The following is a 24315-nucleotide window of genomic DNA, read 5'->3' as shown; positions in this document are numbered from 1 at the left end:
CATAAAATCTGTTCTTCCTTCCTGAGATCGTGGAAATAATACCTTGCCCCATCTGGTCCATCCAAATTAAAACGTTTCTCGTTGGTAAAAATAACTGTTCGCCATTTCTTTCTGCAGTGCATATGATTCTCCGCAAATTGTAATCGAGCTTCTCTACGTTGTCTAATTAATGGTGGTTTTTAAACTAATTTCTTCCGTTTTAAATGTTTGGTTCGTTGAATACGTTGCACATTTCTTATATTAGCACTTACACCAGCTACGGCAGCAATCTGCCTTGCTCTAGAGGTAGAATTAAGAATTGCACATTCTTTGCGAGTTGTTATTGCTCGCTGTCTACCTGTACTCTTCTTTTCTCCATATTTTCTTCGATTCTTCAGCAGATTGACAAAATTTCTTGTCTTAACCCTTCGCACTCCTATGTCGAGTGTAACTCGACATCAGTTTTCATCTGAGGAGCTTCTTTGTCCCATTTGACCTTTTTTCAAATCCAAATCAAAGACATACACTTGAAAATTACAAAATACAGCAATACTGTAAATAAAACAGATATTCAATTGACTTTATTTGTTCCTCTGTTTGTTTAAATTGAAATATAATTTGGAGTGCAAAAGGTTAATGCTTTAATTGTTTTTATTTCTTCGTCACATAATTTTTTACCACGGTCAGTCACGCTTAATGTTTTAGATAAATACTGCAAATGTTTTAGACAAATTACACGATGTAATGTTACTTTCTACGACTTACAGAGTCAACTGAAATAGAAAAACTTTAAACTCGACTACATACAGTGACTGTCACTTAAAATCGTACACCTAACGGGTTCCAGCCGATATTTTTGTCAATAAAACATGAAAATTGTACAAAATTATTGAAACTCGTATGGAGACATATAGTGTAATGTTTCTTTATTTGATACATAACAACAATACAGTGAAAACTCGATAAATGTCCTCAAGAGCTGTTCCATAAATGATACATTTTTATCCCCACCACTAGGGGGATCCCCCTTGAACCAGTGAGGCGAAGTGTAACCGGAGACGTAGCGGCTTTCTTTAAATATCTTTATTGCACAGAAGAAAGTTTTTTATTTGTTTACTTTTTGTTAATAAAAATTTCGCTAAACGCGATATAAATCGGTCAATATTTTGTAGCATAATATCGAATTAAATATTGTACTCGCGAGTCTTTCTCTCTTTATTTATCCTTCTTGCGCTGTCCTTTTCTATGCACGGAAATATCAAAGAACGACCGCATCGAGGTGCTGGCTACATTTATCGAACGGGAGGTAGCTATTTTCATACGGAACGGTTTCCACCCTTTCGTAAGTGATCAAATACTATCGCTCACTTTCGCTCTGCTAAACTTTTCCTACGCTAAGTAATTTTCACAGTTTCGTTTTTCCGTCTTTCTGTTCCGAAGGGACGTTTTAAGAAAGGTTCTCAGTCTTGCCAGATACGTGTTTCCGTCCGAGTTCCCGTGCGCGAATAAAGTTTTACGAAAGTAGAAAATGTCGACTAAGAAAGTGACGTTGAATATTGAACAGCGCCTTCGAGCGCTGGAGGATTTGAAAACTTTTCCTGTACGGATCGTTGCTGCCAAGTATCAAATACATCCGCAAACAGTACGGAGGATAAAAAAGAACGAAATTCGCATACAACAATTTGCCGCGACGGGTAAAAGGCAGCAAAAACGACAACGAATAAAGGAAGCAATGTACCCTGAACTCGAAGAACAATTGTTCACGTGGTTCGGTGAAAGAACAGCTATTGGCGAACGAATAAGCGATACGCTTATACGGGAGAAAGCTGTAGAATTACAGCAGAATAGCGGAACGTCCTCCAACTTTAAAGTGAGCATGTCGTGGGTGACAAATTTTAAACGACGCCATAACATACGGTTAGCGAGTGCGTGTGGTGAAAAAGCCAGTGCTGATAGAAATGCGGCAGAAATTTTTAAACAACAGTTTCGGCAGTTTATAGAAGAGCAGGGCATCAGCATCGAAAATATTTATAACATGGACGAGAGCGGGCTGTTTTGGAAAGCGCTTCCAACAAAAAGTGTAGCTGGCTTAAAAATGAAGAAAGACCGAATTACCATCGGTTTGTGTGCCAATGTCACTGGAACTAATAAAATTAAGCCATTGGTGGTGCATAAATATAAAAAACCAAGAGCGTTGAAGCACTCGCTGCACAGACTTCCGGTCTGTTACAAGTCGCAAAAAAATGCTTGGGTAGACCGTACAATGTTCCAAGATTGGTTTGAAAATCATTTTAAGCCCAGCGTCCGCGAATTCCAACTGAGGAGAGACATCGCTGGGAAAGTGATACTATTGGTTGACAATCGCACAGCTCATCGACTCTCATCGTCCGAGCACGACGGAGACCTCTTTCTGTTAAAATATCTTCCACCGAACACCACGTCCCTCCTGCAACCAATGGATCAAGGAGTGATATCGAAAACGAAACGAATGTTTCGGAAAGAAATGTGCCGCTCGATTTTAACATACGAGGGCGGGGTTAATGAATTTTATGCCCGTTATAACATAAAAGACTGCGTAGATATTTTGGTGCACGCATGGGCGGAAGTTACGCCGGAAAATATACGGCATAGCTGGAACAGAATAATTCCATCTCCTTCCCACGTACGGAACTATTTTTCAAACGAGAGCGAAGAAGACGGTTTGGAAGATGTACTGTCTGTGATCGGCGATGGGCAAATTTCGCAAGAGGAAGCCATTATTTTTCTGAATAGGTGCCGTGCAGAAGAGGAAAAAGTTACAGAAAGTGACGCGGACAGTGACAACGATAGCGAGCAGCACAGTGACAATGAAAGTGAGAACGATGATAGTGAAAACGAACACAACGTACAATCGCCGAAAGAACAAATAAAATATAAGTTACTGCGTTTAAAATACCATCTATTGAGAGCTAACCGTTTAACAGCGGAAATAGAACATCTTTCGTCTTCATAGGAAAACTTAAATATATTAAGGTGAGAATGAAATTGCAATGTTTCTTATCCCTTATTTTTTAAGATATTTAAAGAAAGCCGCTACGTCTCCGGTTACGCTTCGCCTCACTGGTTCAAGGGGGATCCCCCTAGTGGTGGGGATAAAAATGTATCACTTACGGAACCAGCTCTTGGGGACATTTATCGAGTATTCGCTGTATTCAGTAAATGAAATAAAAGGGTATAGCCGAATAAGGGGGTGAAATGTGCCCTTGAATCAAATGTGACATACGATGGATCCATCGATAGAGCATCAAGAAAAAACGTTCTGTGCCAAATTTTAACCCTCTATCTTGTTTGGATGGGTAGTTATTGAGAAAATTCGGATTAACGAATTTCTGCCTATTTCCCCTATTTAATCGAGTAGAAAAATTATGAAAAAAATCTGGTGCATTGTGGTTATCGAGATACGTGTTTCAGAATTTTTTCCGATTTTTCGATTCCAAATCCTAGGTGTGAAAAATTGAAAACGCAAAAAAACGCAGAAAAATACGGATTTCGTATCGAAGCTTTCGAGACACTAGATTTCTATAATTACTGTAAATGTATATTGACATTGGTTATCTCTCTGAATTTTTTCAGATTTTTTGATAGGGTGCGCCGTAGTAGGAAAAATGAAAATCCGATTTTTTCGACGTTTTTCGCGTGAAAAGCATCTTATACTTTGAATTTTTGTATTCTCTTTAATAGATAACTATATTGTATGGCTTTAAACATTTCTATGTTGAGCATAACAGTGTATACAAGAAGAAAAGCAAAAAAAAAAGTTCTATGCGCGATATATTTATTTGAATTTTTCTTCGAAACTGTGTAGGATTTCGGGGGTATGTCTATTCACAAAAAATAATTGTAATTGACCCCCTTAGCTAGAAATAATTTTTTCAAAACGATTTGAAATTTTTTTTTCGTCGAAAAATTTAGACACCTACCGCCTGGTTGATTTTTCTTAAAAAATTGTTTTTCATTTTTAATAAATTTGTTTCACGCTCTACAGAAAAAATGTTTAATACTTTTTTATAGGCACCGACGAGCTATACTTTAGAAAAAATTTTCATTGAAATATGTTCACTATTGTAGGAGTTATGGCCGTTTGAGAATTGGACCATTTTTATGGGGTTTTTCTAACTTTACGGGATTAAGGAACAACTTTTTCACTATCGTTATAACGCCTACATATTCTTCACCAAAATACGCGTTATTTGCCGCTTCAAACATTAAAATCCTTCAATACGTTCAGAAGTTATGACATTTTAAAGATTCGCATGAAATTTCAAGGAAGCCTCACATTAGATTTTCGGTAAAGAATTATTTTCTCGAAAGCGCGTAGGATTTCGGGGATATGTCTATTCACTTAAAATGCTTGTAATCGATCCTTGTAACTAAATATAATTTTTTTAGTATGATTGGAAATTGTTTAATTTCGTCCAAAAATTTCAGTACCTACCGCAAGAAGATTTTTCAATAAAAAGAATATGAACGTATATTTTGGGTGAAAATATTTTTTAAATATTAATAAACAAATAAGTTTTTCACTGTCGTTTAGTTAGAAATTGAAAAAAAAAAAACAAAATTAATATAATAAAAAAAAATGTACTTTAGCAGGGCGTGAACGCGCGTCAAAAAGTTTGCAGCAGTCTCACAGTCAAGCGTCTTACTTACTGCACCATCGCAGCTCTTGGAAATACCGTTAATACTTCTTAATATATCGCGCATAGCAATTTCTATTTCGTGACTTATTTTTACTTTTCTTCTTGTATACAATGTTCTGCTCAACATAGAAATGATTAAAACCATACAATATAGTTATCTATTAAAGAGAATACAAAAATTCAAAGTATAAGATGCTTTTTCACGCGAAAAACCTCGAAAAAATCGGTTTTTCATTTTTCCTACTATGGCGCACCCTACCAAAAACTCTGAAAAAATTCAGGGAGATAACCAATGACAATACGCATTTACAGTAATTATAGAAATCTAGTGTCTCGAAAGCTTCGATACGAAATCCGTATTTTTCTGTGTTTTTTTGCGTTTTCAATTTTTCACACCTAGGATTTGGAATGGAAAAATCGGAAAAAATTCTCAAACACGTATCTCAATAACCACAATGCACCAGATTTTTTTCATAATTTTTCTACTCGATTAAAGTAGGGGAAATAGGCAGAAATTCGTTAATCCGAATTTTCTCAATAACTACCCTTCCAAACAAGATAGAGGGTTAAAATTTGGCACAGAACGTTTTTTCTTGATGCTCTATCGATGGATCCATCGTATGTCACATTTTACCCCCTTATTCGGCTATACCCTTTGAGGTTACGTATGAAACTTAGCTGCCAGTAAAAATCGTACTGTTGGTAACACTGGAAATCTGGTGAATCCCCAATTGTTTTGTAACAATGCTTAGCAACGATTTAATCCAGCTGATTTAGCAGCATTCTGATTGTTATATGCGTTGTTTATCAATAAAAGACTTACAATGCGACAAACTACAGTAGCGTAGCGTGAATTAGTTATTTATCACTATAAAAACAGAAAAAATTATAACGAAATTAGTGAAATTATTAATCGAAGTAGAAGCACGGTTCAATGTATAATAAAACGATAGAAAGAAGAAGACTATGTAGTGAATAAATTAAAAAAAGAGGTCTGATAAGAAGAATTAAGGATGATCCGAGGATTAATGCTCCAAAATTATAGTTAATCAAGTTTAAAAGTTAAATTAAGGAAAAATGGGAATTTTAAACGATTTAAAATTTTACAACGATCACAATTCTTATGTAGCGAAGAGTTGGCTATTGTGTAGCTACCCTAAAGTTTTTCATAAAACATATTTGAAACAATCTGAACAAAAAAGTAAGATTATAATACAAACAAGGAAAGCCTTAGAAAAGCTTTGCAAGAATGGTCGAAAATAACACCTGAATTTTGTGAGAATTTAGTGAAAGCAATTCCTCAACGATGGCGGTGCAATCAAAATGCATTTGGTTAACTAAATATTAATATATACAATTTTTATTATATATTATTCTAAAACTGTATCTTGTTTCCTCTGTACGATTTTTACTGGCAGCTAAGTTTCATACGTAACCTCAAATTTTATTTAATTTACTGAACACTACTAATTGTTGCTATGCATCAAATAAAGAAACATTACACTATATATGTATGTCTCTATACTCTTACAGTCTGCGATCTTAAGTCACTGTATACAATTTTTACTTAAGTCACAAGGTGTGCTATCTTCTTGTCGCATACTGTATATATGAGACGACAAATTTAATAACTAGCGAAACAACTAACACAATGGAGGAGGACTTGTGCCGTTGCTTTGTGAGAAGAAGTTCGAGTTCGAGGATATTTGACCATTCAGAAGAGAACTGTGATTCGTTTGATGATTCGCGATGCCATTCACTGCGCTCTCGAACGCCCTCGGATTAAAATCTTCCTCGAATTCGTCCATCAGAAGTCCCTCCAATTTGGTACCAACCGACGGCTTCGGGGCAGGCTCGCTTCTGTTCGTGTAACATGATTCTGTTATTGAATATCTTGGAAAATATCAGTTTATTGAGACACATTAGTGTCTACGTACGCCATAAAGTTATCATCGAATGTCTTCTCGAAACTTCTTGGAGGAACTGGCGGTGGTTGTTGTGATCCATTGGGTGTGTTTCCATTGCTGTCGTTGTTCGTGCCAACAGAAGGCTTGTTACTAGTCCCGTTTACTTGTGTAGTTTCATTCGATGCACCAGGCACGTGTAGGATATCCGGAAGATTGTGTTGGGACAAGTAAGCCGATACATCAGCCTAAAACAGGATCGTCCAAGAAAACTTGATTACTTACTCGTACTTAATTATATTTTGATAATAAAATGGATAAGATTTAAATAAATTAAATTAAGTCAAGAATAATTATAATTCTAGAAGTTAAAGAAAAATATTTATTAACACTAGATTGCCCAAGGAAGTAATTTTGACTGCTTTTTAATTTCAATTAGAAAAACAATTATGTATATAAGGACACAATTTCTTAGAATTTTGTGACTTTTTGTACAACATATAAATGCGTTTATTAATAATTGTAGTTACCTCTCCCCTCCTTCATTTCCGGTATATGTGTTATACCTATATTGCCCAAAAAAGAAGTCATTTTGACTGCTTGGGAAATTTTCAATAATCAAATCACTCTTATTATTGAATTGAGTAAATTTCTTATATGACCAGTTCGACTCTCTATTGAAATAACAGTTTTCATTTTTTCTCGATTACCAACACATGATAACATACGAGTAAATTAACCCTTTGCACTCCTATGTCGAGTGTGATTCGACATCAATTTTTATCTCAGGAGCACCTTCGTCAAGTCCCACTCGGCATTCTTTCAAGTCCAAACCAAAGAGATATCGTACACTTGAATCAATATTGTAAATATCAAATAAAACACTTAAAGGCGTTGGGGAGTTGCTGGTAACAAAATTGAAATATAATTCGGAGTGCAAAGGGTTAAGAGCAGTGCACATTGCTGGCACACGCCTTAGACATTGAGTAAATCCTATGAAATGATGAAGATACAGCGATGCAGGGAATAGTATTACGAATGGAAACAATTTGGTAACTGATTTTGCTCGCTTGGTGTCACGGATGCCTCAAGTATACTATTTAAGGGTTAAATACAGGGTGTTTACGCTAAAGTGTGACAGTAAAGTGTGTATATCTATATTAAAATAATTTTCTTCTTTTAATTTAAAAAGTTTCGTTATTTTCCCGACATACTGTGTAGACTGCTTCTACCGATTATAGTCTTTTGCACTGACCGATCCTTTGATAGCAGCCATGTCCTGTAGCCGCTGACGATACACGTTGTTTTCGTGTTCCAGTCGCTTTATTTTCTGTTGCAGAACCATACATCGCCTCTGCGCCTCTAAATCTTTCCCAGATGTCTCCAAGAACCGCCTGTACGCCAAATCGAAAGCTTGGCCGATGGTCAGCGTAATCTCCTCGGCCAGTTTATCGCTAACGAACACGAAGCACGTGTGCCTCTCTGCATCTTCCTCTTTCGCGATGAAGCTGAAGAACTTCTTCTCGCCTTTGTCGTCGGCGCAGTACGATATTCTGTGTAACGGGTACTGGTGCATAATCCGCTGAAAAAGAAAACGTTGACTTACAATCGGTCATATACAGGGTGTACCGTAAATAGTGTAAGAACCGGAAATGGGGGGTAGGTGAGACGATTCTAAACAACAATTTCCTTTGCAAAAATGTCGGATGGGGCTTCGTTTTTGAATTATTAACGAAAATACTTCCTTGTTATACAGGGTGTTCGGTCATTTCTGGGAAAAATTTCCATGGGAGATTCTAGAGGCCAAAATAAGACGAAAATCATGGATACTAATTTGTTCATTGGGGCTTCGTTAAAAAGTTGTAGAAACATTTTCGGCCACACGGTATATTTTCAGTAATGAATTTTTTTCTCGAAAATGCTTGAAATTTCGGGGGTGTGTGTATTCACAAAAAACGATTGTAATTGACCCCCTCAACTAAAAATAATTTTTTCGTGAATGATTTGAAATTTTTTAATTCTGTCGAAAAGTTTTACATATTCCCGAATTTTTTTCTCGAAAGTGGGTAGTATTTCAAGGGTTTTTGTATTCACCAAAAATGATTGTAATTGTGTCCCGCAACTAAAAATAATTTTTCCGTGAATGATTTGAAATTTTTTAAATTTGTCGCAAAGTTTTACATCTTCCCGATTTTTTTTCTCGAAAGTGGGTGGGATTTCAAGGGTTTTTGTATTCACCAAAAATGATTGTAATTGTGTCCCGCAACCGAAAATAATTTTTCCAGAACGATTTGAAATTTTTTAAATTTGTCGCTAAGTTATACATCTTCCCGATTTTTTTTCTCGAAAGTGGGTGGGATTTCAAGGGTATGTGTATTCACCAAAAATGATTGTAACTGACCCCCTCAACTAAAAATAATTTTTCCGAGAATGATTTGAAATTTTTTAATTTTTTCGAAAAGTTTCAGACCAACTCAGACAGTACTTGCAGGGAGACAGTGCATGCAGCAAGAGCAAAAAATGTTGCCCCCCCCCCAAACAGTATGTACGGGTAGAGAATATAATAAATTACTATTGTATGCAGTGCGTTGGATTAACTTTTTTTATTATTAAATTTCATTATCATCTAGATCTGGTATATTTTGGTTTTCTGTAGAATCGAATGAAATTTCTGCAATTTCTTTTAATAGCTGGTTAAATACATCCTTTCCTTGCTTGGAAAATTTGTAAAATACATAGTGGCTTAAATACCCAATGAAATTATCCTTTTTGCTAAAAATAGAAAATTTTATGGTATTATATGTTACAGAAAATATTAAAAAACGTGCAAAATTACAAATACTAACAGACAATATTCAGGCAAAAAGTGTTTACTATTCCTCCACGTAGTTTCTATCGTATTTGTATGAGCGCCTGTTTCTGGGTCTTTGAAATGTAAGCTGTGATTTACGGTAAGATGTTTGTACCCATCTTTCTCTAAGATGTTATAGGCTTTCCAACAATCTGAAATAATTGTTGTGCCAGGCAACACCCATTGTTTAATTATTGAAAGCAGGGACTCTGTGTCCCTACTTTCAACAGGCACCAGGAATATTTTTCCACTTCCTCTTTCTATTCCTCCAAAAACCCATTGTCCCTCTACACGATGACCTCTGTGATATTTTCTTCGTCCGAACTTAGATTCGTCTATTTCTACTATTTTGCCTGGTCCGCCAAGTACTTCGCATGAATGTTGTAGCCAATCAGCCATAACTTGTTTTACAAAATAATTCCATCGAGAAACAGTATTTTTATTCAATTGTAATTCTCGTACAATCTGATATTGATCAAAATTATGGACTAACATGTAAGTTAATTTTAATACCATTTCATAAGAAAGCTTTGTTTTTGAAAACCACGTTCCACGTTTTACACATATTTTTACATCACAAGTTCGCTTTCGTTTGCAAGCACTAAGAGATGCTGCAATTGTTTTCCTACAACGCCAATTTTCATTGTCTAATTTCATTACGTTTCCACACTGTGGACAATTAACACTAGAAAGACTGAAACTTAGTATATACCTATATTGCCCAAAAGCAGTTAAAATGACTGCATTGTGAAAGACTAACTAATGTGTAAAGAAATTTGTTTAAAATTAATGTTTAATATTATGTTATAATATTATGAATTTAGGGCGCAGAAATAAAATAAACAACTTGTTAGAACAAGTATCACTGCATAAAGATTCGAATAACAAGTACTACTTTAGCTTATTGAGAAACTGCAATTTATCAATAGGTCTGGGTTAGGTCTGGGTTATGTCTGGATTATGTCTGGGTTAGGTCTGGATTAGATCTGGATTAGATCTGGGTTAGGTCTGGGTTAGGTCTGGGTTAGGTCTCATTTACATTGTTGTTGTATTTTGTAATTTCCAAGTGTATGATTTGGTTTGGACTCGAAAAAATGTCGAATGGGACTTGACGAACAATGCTTTTAAGTGTTTTATTTGAAATTTACCTGTTAAAATAAGTGTTTTATTTACACTGTTGTTGTATTTTGTAATATCCAAATGTATGATATCTGTTTGGTTTGGACTCGAAAAAATGTCGAATGGGACTTGACGAACAATGCTTTTAAGTGTTTTATTTGAAATTTACCTGTTAAAATAAGTGTTTTATTTACACTGTTGTTGTATTTTGTAATTTCCAAGTGTATGATATCTGTTTGGTTTGGACTTGAAAGAATGTCGAGTGAGACTTGACGAAGGTGCTCCTGAGATCAAAATTGATGTCGAATCACACTCGACATAGGAGTGCAAAGGGTTAAGATAATTTGGATTATTAACTAACCCAGACCTAACCCAGACCTAAACCAGACCTAACCCAGATCTAATTCAGATCTAATCCAGACCTAACCCAGACCTAACTCAGATCTCACTCAGATCTAATCCAGACCTAACCCAGATCTAGGGTCTATCACAGGGTCTTTCCACACAGTGGACAATTAAGATTTTTGGCAATCAACTTTTTATCTTACAAAAATTTTAATAAAGCTTCTTTATTTTTACAAAATTCGTGCAATTTAAATAAGGTCCACGCTTCTGGAACTACTAATTCGGTCATTTTTATAGCACGGTTGAACAAAATTCACAAAGTACAAGAAACAGAAGAAAATCAGAAATGACAGTTGAAACAAGTGATTACTGAAACAATTTCTGCTTTTCTTCTGTTTCTTGTACTATCTGCAATGTGGAAATGTTATGAAAATTGGCAATGCAGGATAACTATTCCAGGATCTGTCGATCAAACTAAACGTAAAAGACATCGTAATATAAAGATATTTGCAAAGCAAAGAACATGGTTTTCTAAAAACAAACTCAGCTATAGATGTTTTAAAATTAACATATATACTAACATATAATTACGAGCAATGTCATATTATTATATAACTAAAATTAAATAAAAATACTGCTCAGCAATTGGAAGAGTAGAGTAGATTGTCGAGATCGATGAATCAACATTTTGTCATAGAAAATATCACAGAGGTCGCTTGAAAATTAATCACAGCGTCGGTTTTGAAGATCCCATTACCGATGCTTACACGAATTAAATTGAAACCACTCGGAGGCATGCTACACATTTTTTAATCTTTTTTATAACATATAATACTATCGATATTTTATATTTTTAAGAAGAGTAACTTCATCGAATGCCTGAGCCATTATGTATTTAGTAAATGTACCTAATAGAAAAATGGTGATTTATTCAATGAAATATTAGCAGAAATAGTAGAAATTTCATTCGATAAATGTTTAACAAATTAGCATTTGACTACCTAGCATTTTGAACAGAGCAACGACAGTCACTTGTTTCCACCTGTGGACTTGTCAAAATATACTTAACCTTACTTTTTTACTGTAACTTTACGACAAGTTTATAAAAAAATAACGAATTTCCGCAGATAATGAAATGCATATCAATAATGTATTGAATTAGACGAATCGAATATACCTAAAATTTTCTATAAAACATCAATGAATGAGAATGAAAATTTTAAAGTCCTGAATTTATTACCACGTCGGGGTAGACCAAGAAAGTTTGAAAATATTGTATCGACACCACTGTATAAAAATATCAAACAAATTACAACAGCAAAATTCAAGGACATAACTGACCTATTACGATATATACCACCGGAACATCACAATTTCTTCAAATCCCTTTCACACGCACAAAATGTAGACGAGTAGTAAATTGTTTCGTAATAAATTTATGTTTGTTATTTTGTACGTTATGTAGTTAAGAAATGTTTAGAATGGCATAAATTATGTTTCCAAAGTGTTTTAAAGATATGTAAAATAAATTCAGTATTGTTTTTTTTCAATTTGAAGCATCTTAAATTATGTCGAATGGACTTGGCCACGTTCAAATTTTATAATGAATCTGGTTGTTAATTTTGAAAGTGGCCTAACTCCATTCTTGATAAGGAAACGCATATTATTCGCTTAATAATTGCCACTATTTTAATAGGAACTATAAATTTAACACCCTTAGATACACTTAAGCAGTATGACTCGTTAGTATCCTACACGAATACTTTTAAATTCATTGAAACGCAAACCTTTAAATATCTCGATTTGTAGATAAATACTTAGGCCACTTTCAAAATAAACGGCTCATATTCTTTATATTTTCTACACCTATTAGTTCGTTCCTGATTATAGAGGTAAAAGATTATTCGTACCTTTGGCGATGTCTTTGTTTTCGGCTCTTGAATAGCAACTCCATCGATGCTTATGGTCAGCTCTACTTTTGGAGTTTTGGTCCCTTCGCTCTTCCGTAATTGTTGATTGAATTTTAGCTTGCAAATCGCCTCCTTCACCACCTCGATGCCCTTTGGCTGATCCACTTCCGTGCTGCCCAAGTACTGAAACATTTTGCGTATAAATTATATTATAATAACAATTCAAAGTACACATAGTCGACAACTGATAAGAAAAACAAGATGAGGGTATCCGAACGAAGGAAATAAATATTAATTAATTCGTAAGAGGACGCATACAAAGGTTTCAAGCATCGTTCGAACACTATTTCTATAATTTTTACAATTTTATTATTCCCTGAAATTTTTAAACTAATTGAAACATTCAACATGAATTTTGACTTTTTTCATCCCACGATTCGTGTCAAATCAGATCAATTTTCTCAACTTTAAGGTTATACAAAGTATTTCTTCTTCTACATTTATCAACGAAACTTTAATTTTTTAAATCTTAGCTTTAATTCCGTATTTATCACGATTTAAAGAGATTCGTACAAGAATCAGATTTTGTATAAAAAAAACCAAAATGAAAATTCGCTTTTCAAAAAGATCTGTATTTCATTGTTCTGCTCGGTAAATAGTGTCTTTTTATACGTATAGAACTAGATACATATGTATATTTCATAAATATTTATACAAATTTAATTAAATTACAGTATGCATAAAATATTGAAGATCCATACGATAATTCGAGTCTAATTCTTATGCAGAATGATTCTAGAAACTGGGATAAGTTGTCTTTTTCTAAATGAAGACTTTTTTAGTTTACGTAAATCGATTCTTCTCATCTTTCTGCATGAAAAAGTGTTGAGTCATAACCATTGGAAATGCAATGTTTCGCGAGATATTTCGTATTTCATGTTACGATATTACTTTGCCACAGCGGGTGTTCAAATGTCCCGCCATGAACGTTTAAACATTTTATTACGCGCTTTCTAACATTTTTTTATTGTATTCTTTAGTTGTGTAGCGGCAATAAAAGTAGAAATAGTTTTAATTTTATCTCTTATGTTATAAATACACTTTATCTTTGCTGTCTTACTGATTTTGTAAATTATGTACTTTTTCATTATCACAAAAAATAAAAAATTGGGAAAAATATGAAACTTAATGCGCCATAACCTGTTGATTAATTTAATCAATTGTCAGCTAAAAAAACCCTGTTTCATGAAAAATATTTGTTGAAAAAATCATTTAATCGAAAATAATGATTTCATCTATGACTTGGAGATATTTTCATTTGCACCATTTTATTGCCCATAATCATACATTTCTTACATTTAAAATATTTATCTGTTTTTATTAGTTTCCGAGATACTTGAGGAAATGTGTTTTCCAACACCAAAATTCGGAGTGAAAAACAGTTCCTGAATATGAATATCAATATTATTATATTATTTATGAATATAAATAGCTAATATTTTTCAATGCTTTGTCGGTATACTAATTTTTATACAAATTGGAGTATGACACTTGGGTGATGTCTCTCGTCTTACAGATTTTAAATATAATTTCATTAAAAAATTTCAATGGGAGATTCTACAGGCCAAATTAAGACGAAAATAAAGAATAACCATTTCTTGACTAAGGCTTCATTAAAAAGTTATTAAAAAATTCAATTAAAAATATTCAAATCATTCTGGAAAAATTATTTTCGATTGCGGGGGTTAATTGCAATAATTTTCGGTGAATAGACCTACCCCCGAAATCCTACCCACTTTCGAGAAAAAAATTTGGGAAGGTGAGAAATTTTTCGACAAAATCAAAACACATCAAATCGCCCTGAAAAAATTATTTTTATATACAGGCGTCAATTACAATCATTTTGTATGCATAGACATACCTTCAAAATCCTACCCACTTTCGAGAAAAAAATTCTTTACCGAAAATATAATCCGAAATGGTTCCCGAAATTTTATGCGAATTTTTGAAACATCATAACTCCTGAACGAATTGGGCGATTTTACTGTTTCAAAATGCAAACAACGCGTATTTTGGGGAGGAACACGTGGAAATTCCAAAAATATTCGAAAAATTGTGCCTTCACCGCGTAAAATGAGAAACACCCCATAAAAATCGTCCAATATTCAAACAGCCATAACTCCTACAATGGTAAAGGTATCTCATTTAAATTTTTTTCTTAATCAGAGCCCATGGATATCTACAATAAAGTATTAGACAACTTTTCTGCAGAGCGTCAAACAAATTTATTAAAAATGAAAAACAAATTTTTAACATAAACCGACAAAGGGGGCTACGTGCTTAAATTTTTCGCGAGCAAAAAAAAATTTCAAATCGTTTTGAAAAAATAAGGTTTAGTTGCGGGGGTCAATTGCAATCATTTTTGGCCAATACACGTACCCCCAAAATCCTACGCACTTTCGAGAAAAAAATTTGGGAAGATATAAAACTTTTCGACAAAATTTAAAAATTTCAAATCGTTCTGGAAAAATTATTTTCGGTTGTGGGACACAATTACAACCATGTTTGGTGAATACACATACCCTTGAAATCCTACCCACTTTCGAGAAAAAAATTCGGGAATATATAAAACTTTTCGACAAAATTAAAAAATTTCAAATCATTCACGGAAAAATTATTTTTAGTTGAGGGGGTCAATTACAATCATTTTGTATGAATAGACACACCCCCGAAATTTTACGCATTTTCGAGAAAAAAATTCGGAAAGATGTAAAACTTTTCGAAAAAATTGAAAAATTTCAAATCGTTCTGGAAAAATTATTTTCGGTTGCGGGGGTCAATTGCAATAATTTTCGGTGAATAGACCTACCCCCGAAATCCTACCTACTTTTTAGAAAAAAATTCAGTAATGGCGGAACTTTAAACGTTAATAACTTTTTAACGAAGCCTCGATCAACAAATTTGATATTCTTGATTTCCGTGTTATTTTGGCCTCTAGAATCTCCCATTAAAATTTTTCCCAGGATGGCTGAACATCCTGTATAATATCTCGTAGACTTTGAGATTTTATTTAGTGAAACAGACAAATGTAATACAACTATGAAGATTTCATGCGTTCTAAATTATTTTACCGTAGAATACAGTTCAGAAAACATATTAAGTATCATTACGATCAACATTACTAGCTTTTGTTACAAACTTTCTAAAATCAGTAAACGAATAAAATAAAAATGATTAAATAAATATTTGTTTATATGTATACAAAAATAGCAAAGCCTTTATTCATATAATTAGAACTGTTATGTGTATTTATTGTTATTAACAATTTTCTTATTTTCGTCTAATCATTATCGTCATTTTACTTTCATTACTCATTTTGAAACTATTAGTGCCTTGTATCATTATTATGTTTTAAAATTCATCTTTTCAAACCTAGTCAGGTATTTGATTATACAAGTAGCTTGAATATTTGATCAAGTTTGCGTAACAATAATGTAACAAGTTAAAAACTTATATGTTAATTATAAGAATTATACTTGTATTACGTATAAAGGTTTTTACACAAAACCGTCTTATTCTAAATTAAAACTTGACAATTTTAAATCGTTCTTTAACTTTTACTAATTTACCAGAAAACTTTCACTAATATCAAACCACCCGAAGTTATTTAAATGAATAGATATTTTTTGTTTTAATTTCTAGAATTATCATGATTAATCTTAACTTTATGTAAGCTTACCCAAATCTCATCGGCTTTATTATTAAAATATAATACTACAATTAAGTAAGAATACTTAAGTTTTTTCAAGTATTGAAATGGTCACCGATGCTTGCAGTCTTTTCTCAAATACTTGAACAGTACTATTTGGAATGCTATACAATCAAAAGTACACCGTCAAACTATTGAACATTCTTATTTTTTACATTAAAATTTATGAAAATGTCGAGGACGTTCCTCAACTTGAGAAACAGACATGGCAGTCAACGTGTTAAACAAGCCAACACAAATCTAGGATAACGATGTTGAGGAATTCATATTCGCGCGGCAACAAGCACGCAACCAAGTGGCGCCACCTTTTTTCTTCTTCACCACTTTTTCGCACGTGGCGTTCTGTAGCCACAAAGAATATGATATCAGTTCGTGTAGTTACTGCGTGAACACTTCTACGTTCCTAGAAGGAGCATATTCTTTATATTTTCTACAAACGATTGGCATAAATTGCGTCTCTCTGTTTCATTGTCGATCCCACCTTTTTCCTTTCATTCGTCGGCACATGATCATGAACTATTGCTCCATAATAATTACACGAACAGCGAAGAGACGATGCGTGTCATGGCACCGAGATCAATGGTCAAGGCAGACACTAACGTCCATCGGATGAACGCGATACATGCAATTAGTATTTTGATACATTGATCGATTCAACCGTCCTATCTTTGGTATTTATAGCCATGTCACAGAATGCAGTTCAGTTTTCTAAATTTAGTTCGAATCGCGATAAACGAATCGCTAACCTTGTAGCGTGAAGGTTTTCAAATTTTTTCGAACGCATTCTTCTTATCCGAGAAAAAGAAAATTTTCTGCGACCAAAGTAAGCGATTTAAAATGATGCAAGAAAGGTATACTTATAAAGAATAAATAAACAGTTGGAACATGCGCAACGAGGTTGAATAAAGAAAACCTGATCTTTTAATGTTTCTTTGATTAAGTACATATCTGTATGAAAAAACGTGGTCAAATTATATTTTTTTTTACACAAGTGACTCGAACATTACATATAGTATTGTTCTGCTTACTTTGGCTTCTTGGATTGTTAATATCTAGTATTAAAAAAAAAACTGTGTCATCACTGTTCTAAAAGATACAGGATGTTCGGCCATCCCTGGGAAAAATTTTAATGGGAGATTCTAGAGGCCAAAATAAGACGAAAATCAAGAATATCAATTTGTTGATGAAGGCTTCGTTAAAAAGTTATTAACGTTTAAAGTTCCGCCATTACTGAATTTTTTTCTAAAAAGTGGGTAGGATTTCGGGGGTAGGTCTATTCACCGAAAATTATTGTAATTAACCCCCGTAATCGAAAACAATTTTTCCAGAAGGTTTTGAAATTTTTCAATTTTTTTCGAAAAGTTTTACATCTTCCCGAATTTTTTTCTAAAAAGGGGGTAGGATTTCGGGGGTAGGTCTATTCACCGAAAATTATTGCAATTAACCCCCGTAACCGAAAATAATTTTTCCAGGACGATTTGAAATTTTTTAATTTTGTCGAAAAGTTTTACATTTTCCCGAATTTTTTACTCGAAAGTGGGTAGGATTTCGAAGGTATGTCTATTCACCGAAAATTATTGTAATTGACCCCCTGAACCGAAAATAATTTTTCCAGAAGGATTTGAAATTTTTCAATTTTTTCGAAAAGTTTTACATCTTCCCGAATTTCATTTCAATACTTGAAAAAACTTAAGTATTCTTACTTAATTATAGTATTATATTTTAATAATAAAGCAGATGAGATTTGGGTAAGCTTACATAAAGTTAAGATTAATCATGATAATTCTAGAAATTAAAACAAAAAATATCTATTCATTTAAATAACTTCGGGTGGTTTGATATTAGTGAAAGTTTTCTGGTAAATTAGTAAAAGTTAAAGAACGATTTAAAATTGTCAAGTTTTAATTTAGAATAAGACGATTTTGTGTAAAAACCTTTATACGTAATACAAGTATAATTCTTATAATTAACATATAAGTTTTTAACTTGTTACATTATTGTTACTCAAACTTGATCAAATATTCAAGCTGCTTGTATAATCAAATACCTGACTAGGTTTGAAAAGATGAATTTTAAAACATAATAATGATACAAGGTACTAATAGTTTCAAAATGAGTAATGAAAGTAAAATGACGATAATGATTAGACGAAAATAAGAAAATTGTTAATAACAATAAATACACATAACAATTCTAATTATATGAATAATGGCTTTGCTATTTTTGTATACATATAAACAAATATTTATTTAATCATTTTTATTTTATTCGTTTACTGATTTTAGAAAGTTTGTAACAAAAGCTTGTAATGTTGATCGTAATGATACTTAATATGTTTTCTGAACTGTATTCTACGTTAAAATAATTTATAACGCATGAAATCTTCATAGTTGTATTACATTTGTCTGTTTCACTAAATAAAATCTCAAAGTCTACGAGATATTATACAGGATGTTCAGCCATCCTGGGAAAAATTTTAATGGGAGATTCTAGAGGCCAAAATAAGACGAAAATCAAGAATATAAATTTGTTGATTGAGGCTTCGTTAAAAAGTTATTAAAGTTTAAAGTTCCGGCCGTACTGAATTTTTTTCTAAAAAGTGGGTAGGTTTTCGGGGGTTGGTCTATTCACCAAAAATGATTGTAATTGACCCCCTCAACCGAAAATAATTTTTCCAAAACGATTTGAAATTTTTCAATTTTTTCGAAAAGTTTTACATCTTCCCGAATTTTTTTCTCGAAAGTGCGTAAAATTTCGGGGGTGTGTCTATTCGTACAAAATGATTGTAATTGATCCCCTCAACTAAAAATAATTTTTCCGTGAATGATTTGAAATTTTTAAATTTTGTCGAAAAGTTTTATATATTCCCGAATTTTTTTCTCGAATGTGGATAGGATTTCAAGGGTATGTGTATTCACCAAACATGGTTGTAATTGTGTCCCACAACAGAAAATAATTTTTCCAGAACGATTTGAAATTTTAAAATTTTGTCGAAAAGTTTTACATCTTCCCGAATTTTTTTCTCGAAAGTGCGTAAAATTTCGGGGGTGTGTCTATTCGTACAAAATGATTGTAATTGATCCCCTCAACTAAAAATAATTTTTCCGTGAATGATTTGAAATTTTTAAATTTTGTCGAAAAGTTTTATATATTCCCGAATTTTTTTCTCGAATGTGGATAGGATTTCAAGGGTATGTGTATTCACCAAACATGGTTGTAATTGTGTCCCACAACAGAAAATAATTTTTCCAGAACGATTTGAAATTTTAAAATTTTGTCGAAAAGTTTTACATCTTCCCGAATTTTTTTCTCGAAAGTGCGTAGGATTTTGGGGGTACGTGTATTGGCCAAAAATGATTGCAATTGTCCCCCGCAACTAAACCTTATTTTTTCAAAACGATTTGAAATTTTTTTTTGCTCGCGAAAAATTTAAGCACGTAGCCCCCTTTGTCGGTTTATGTTAAAAATTTGTTTTTCATTTTTAATAAATTTGTTTGACGCTTTACAGAAAAGTTGTCTAATACTTTATTGTAGATATCCATGGGCTCTGATTAAGAAAAAAATTTAAATGAGATACCTTTACCATTGTAGGAGTTATGGCTGTTTGAATATTGGACGATTTTTATGGGGTGTTTCTCATTTTACGCGGTGAAGGCACAATTTTTCGAATATTTTTGGAATTTCCACGTGTTCCTCCCCAAAATACGCGTTGTTTGCACTTTGAAACAGTAAAATCGCCCAATTCGTTCAGGAGTTATGATGTTTCAAAAATTCGCATAAAATTTCGGGAACCATTTCGGATTATATTTTCGGTAAAGAATTTTTTTCTCGAAAGTGGGTAGGATTTTGAAGGTATGTCTATGCATACAAAATGATTGTAATTGACGCCTGTATATAAAAATAATTTTTTCAGGACGATTTGATGTTTTTTGATTTTGTCGAAAAATTTGAGTCCAAAGTGAAATTTGTGAGCAACTGTAGAACGGTTTGAATTATGTCTGGGGTTAAGTTTGATTCACGTTTTAGAATGTGACGAATATACGTATATACCGGCACAAGCAGAAAAAGCGACAGTGAACGTTTCATGCGACGATGGCCAATCCGTTCCGCTCGGCGGAATAGTGAAATCACCTCGGTCGCGAAATTTCAAGGTGCAACGAACTTTTCGAGCATTCCAACGTTGACCGTCGTGTATTTATATTCCGAAAGAGGCACGTGTGTACGTGTCGACGACGATTCGTCCAGGGAAATGAAAGGCAGACGCCGAACACCGTAAGCGGATTATGCAACTTTTTCGAGCGACAGAAGGCGAACTAGCAGACGCAGATGATAAATAGAAGACGAAGCTCTAAACGTAGACAATTTTCCAGGGATCATTCCACGCCGAATATCGTATTTTTTAAGTAACATTTCCGATTTCAAAACCTGCTGTCTACGGACCCAGGGAGGACAGTAGACAAAAATGTTTCCTACATTGAATAAAATTTTAAACAAAAAATAATTACACTCTGACATCTCCTTATACCCCTTATTATATTTGGATATATTTTAGAAATATTTAAAAAAAAAAGTATAAACAAAAGTGTTGAAAATCCTGCGAAATATCTACGCGCCTGCGCATGAGGTATGAGTGCGCTAACTCTTTTGTTTACCAAGCGAATGTATGTTCATTTTATTATCCCAACAAAAAGCCTCAAATTGGGGTAAAGAGAGCTTGAAATACAAATAGCATTTAAGACTAAAAATTATACACTTTATTATACTTCGTCGCAAGTAACTTTTTAAACAAAAACAAAACGAAAGAGAATTTTCACATAAAAATATAGAATTTTTAATTATTTCTGTTTAGGTTTGTTTACATTATTTTTGAGAGACAATTTTCACAAAAGAACAAAACTTTTAATTAATTGAGCTACACAGGTTATACGTGTCCACTATTTACACTTTAGATATTTAAAACAATTTATATTTGAAATTGATTCGCCATAATGTTTCCTTTCTCTATAATTTCTTATTAGTTACACTTCTCTCCAGTTGTTTTCCAAGAGATGCGACGGTGCAGTGAGTAAGGTGCTTGACTGTTGGTACGCTGCAACCTTTTTGACGCAAGGTTCGCGCCCCGTTCAAAGCACATCTTTTTTTTATTTTATTAATCATATATTTTTTCAATTTTCAACTATATAACAATGAAAATCTATTTAAAATATTTAAAAATATACACAGAAACAATTATGGAGCAGTTTCTATTCCCATCGTTTCTCTAGCTGTGCATTCGTTTAAAAATCTCATACCTTTAATAACTCTGAATAGTGGAAGCAGATTTTTTCAATAAAAAGAACATAAGCAGTCTTTGCATATAATTATGAATTGTTTTTGTGTATATTTAAGGTGATAAAATTTTTAAATATTTTTAATAGATTTTCATTGTTATATAGTTGAAAATTGAAAAATATATAATTAATAAAATAAAAAAAAGATGTGTTTTAAACGGGGCGCGAACCAGCGTCAAAAATTATCCGCGTAACAACAGTCAAGCACCTTACTCACTGCGCCATCGCACTTCTTGGAAATTCCGCTGGTATTTCTAAATATACCGCACACAGCACCTTTAATTTGGTGACTTATTTTTGTTTTTTTGTTCTAAACACCGTTCAATTCAACATAACATTGTTTAAAACCATAGAATATAGTTATCCATTAAAGAAAATACAAAAATTCAAAGTATAAGATGCTTTTTCACGCGAAAAACGTCGAAAAAATCGGTTTTTGATTTTTGCTACTACGGCGCACCCTACCAAAAAATCTGAAAAAATTCAGGGAGAGAACCAATGACAATATGCATTTACAGTAATTATAGAAATCTAGTGTCTCGAAAGCTTCGATACGAAATCGGTATTTTTCTGCGTTTTTAATTTTTCACGCCTAGGATTTGGAATCGAAAAATCTGAAAAAATTCAGGGAGATAACCAATGACAATACGCATTTACAGTAATTATATAGATCTAGTGTCTCGAAAGCTTCAATACGAAATCGGTATTTTTCTGCGTTTTTAATTTTTCACGCCTAGGATTTGGAATCAAAAAATCTGAAAAAATTCAGGGAGAGAACCAATGACAATATGCATTTACAGTAATTATAGAAATCTAGTGTCTCGAAAGCTTCGATACGAAATCGGTATTTTTCTGCGTTTTTAATTTTTCACGCCTAGGATTTGGAATCAAAAAATCTGAAAAAATTCAGGGAGAGAACCAATGACAATACGCATTTACAGTAATTATAGAAATCTAGTGTCTCGAAAGCTTCGATACGAAATCGGTATTTTTCTGCGTTTTTAATTTTTCACGCCTAGGATTTGGAATCGAAAAATCGGAAAAAATTTTCAAACACGTATCTCAATAACCACAATGCACCAGATTTTTTTCATAATTTTTGTACTCGATTAAATAGGGGGAATAGGCACAAATTCGTTAATCCGAATTTTCTCAATAACTACCCTTCCAAACAAGATGGAGGGTTAAAATTTGGCACAGAACGTTTTTTCTTGATGCTCTATCGATGGATCCATCGTATGTCACATTTCGTTCAAGGGCACATTTGACCCCCTTATTCAGTTATACCCTTTGCGAAAATGGTTAAATCATGTGGGTCACAATATGTTTGTTTGCATGAGGATATCCATTTTTTACTTTTAAATTTACTTTCTTTTTTGGACATATTATTAGTGATGGGATAAAATTTCCCGTAGATATACAGGGTGTATTTATTATTGTCATCTACAAAAATTTGGAAAACAGTTTATTGTCATAACGAACTTATGGGTTTGGGTTGGTGTATTTAAAATATATTCTAGCTACTGGGACGAACTATAATTCTGTTCTCTATTAAAATTAGAAATAAATTATATAGGAAAATGTTGCATTCTTTAACATATTTTACCATACGATTGTACATTTTAGTATACAAGAACACAAGAAGTAATGGTTAAATGAAAAAATATCAGGATTTTACATGGTCACTTGTTTTACCAGATTTGAATTCTATTGAAAATCTCTGAGTAACACTTGCACGAAATGTTTATGGTAATTGAGAACAGCAGAATTCTGTTCGTTAATTATGGAAGGCGGTGAATGAAGCGTGGGTGTCTATTCAAGTAGAAATTCCTTAAAGCTAGATCTGATTAATACCAAATCGTATGTTCGACGTTATTCGAAACAATAGTATTTCTACAAAGTACAAGTTATTAATTTTGAATTTACGTACTTCAAAAAAGTGTGGCATTATAGAAACTTTGTATTTTGTTTATAGTTAAAATATATCTTTTCATGTTTTTCTTTAAATAAATTTCTTACTATAACCAAATATTTGTTCTGTTTAATTAAACCGGAAATCATATCAAACACTAACTTATCGTGAAGGTGTAATAAATACAAGATTTTATCGGGAAATCCGGTAACTTTATGAAAATTTCGATCAGTGCATGTCTTGAACAGAAAAATTACAAGCTTTCTTATCTAAATTGCTGAAAACTTTCAAATACCGATTGAAGAACTTTGTTAAGACAGAGTTGAGATCCAAAATTTCCCAATAATATAGTGCTGGACACAAGTATTGGCACAGCATGGTTGTGGTGGTACAAATGCTTATAACTACTGAACAAAGGGTATAGACGAATAAGGGGGTCAAATGTGACCCCAAACCGAATTGAACGAACGATGGGTCATTCGATAGCTTATCCAAAAAAAACCCTGCGTGCCAATTT

General features: G+C 33.1%; 1 protein-coding gene across 4 annotated transcripts in view; it reads right to left on the bottom strand.

Moving 5' to 3' along the window:
- The window catches only part of LOC122397247 (PTB domain-containing engulfment adapter protein 1-like), a 204420-nt gene that overhangs the window by 3979 nt on the left and 176126 nt on the right, over positions 1-24315 (bottom strand). For all 4 annotated transcript variants that reach the window (XM_043396289.1, XM_043396291.1, XM_043396288.1 and 1 more), the window contains exons 4-7: positions 12788-12970; positions 7818-8144; positions 6596-6810; positions 6307-6518 (exon numbers count right to left, since the gene is read on the bottom strand). In XM_043396289.1, coding sequence (XP_043252224.1) covers positions 6307-6518; positions 6596-6810; positions 7818-8144; positions 12788-12970 — 937 coding nt within the window. The remainder of the gene's footprint in view (positions 1-6306; positions 6519-6595; positions 6811-7817; positions 8145-12787; positions 12971-24315) is intronic.

This window comes from Colletes gigas, unplaced genomic scaffold (genome assembly GCF_013123115.1).
Source record: "Colletes gigas isolate AHSC1104 unplaced genomic scaffold, ASM1312311v1 Colletes_gigas_Sc00009, whole genome shotgun sequence".
NCBI lineage: Eukaryota > Metazoa > Arthropoda > Insecta > Hymenoptera > Colletidae > Colletes > Colletes gigas.
This window is presented reverse-complemented; position numbering and strand designations above follow the sequence as displayed.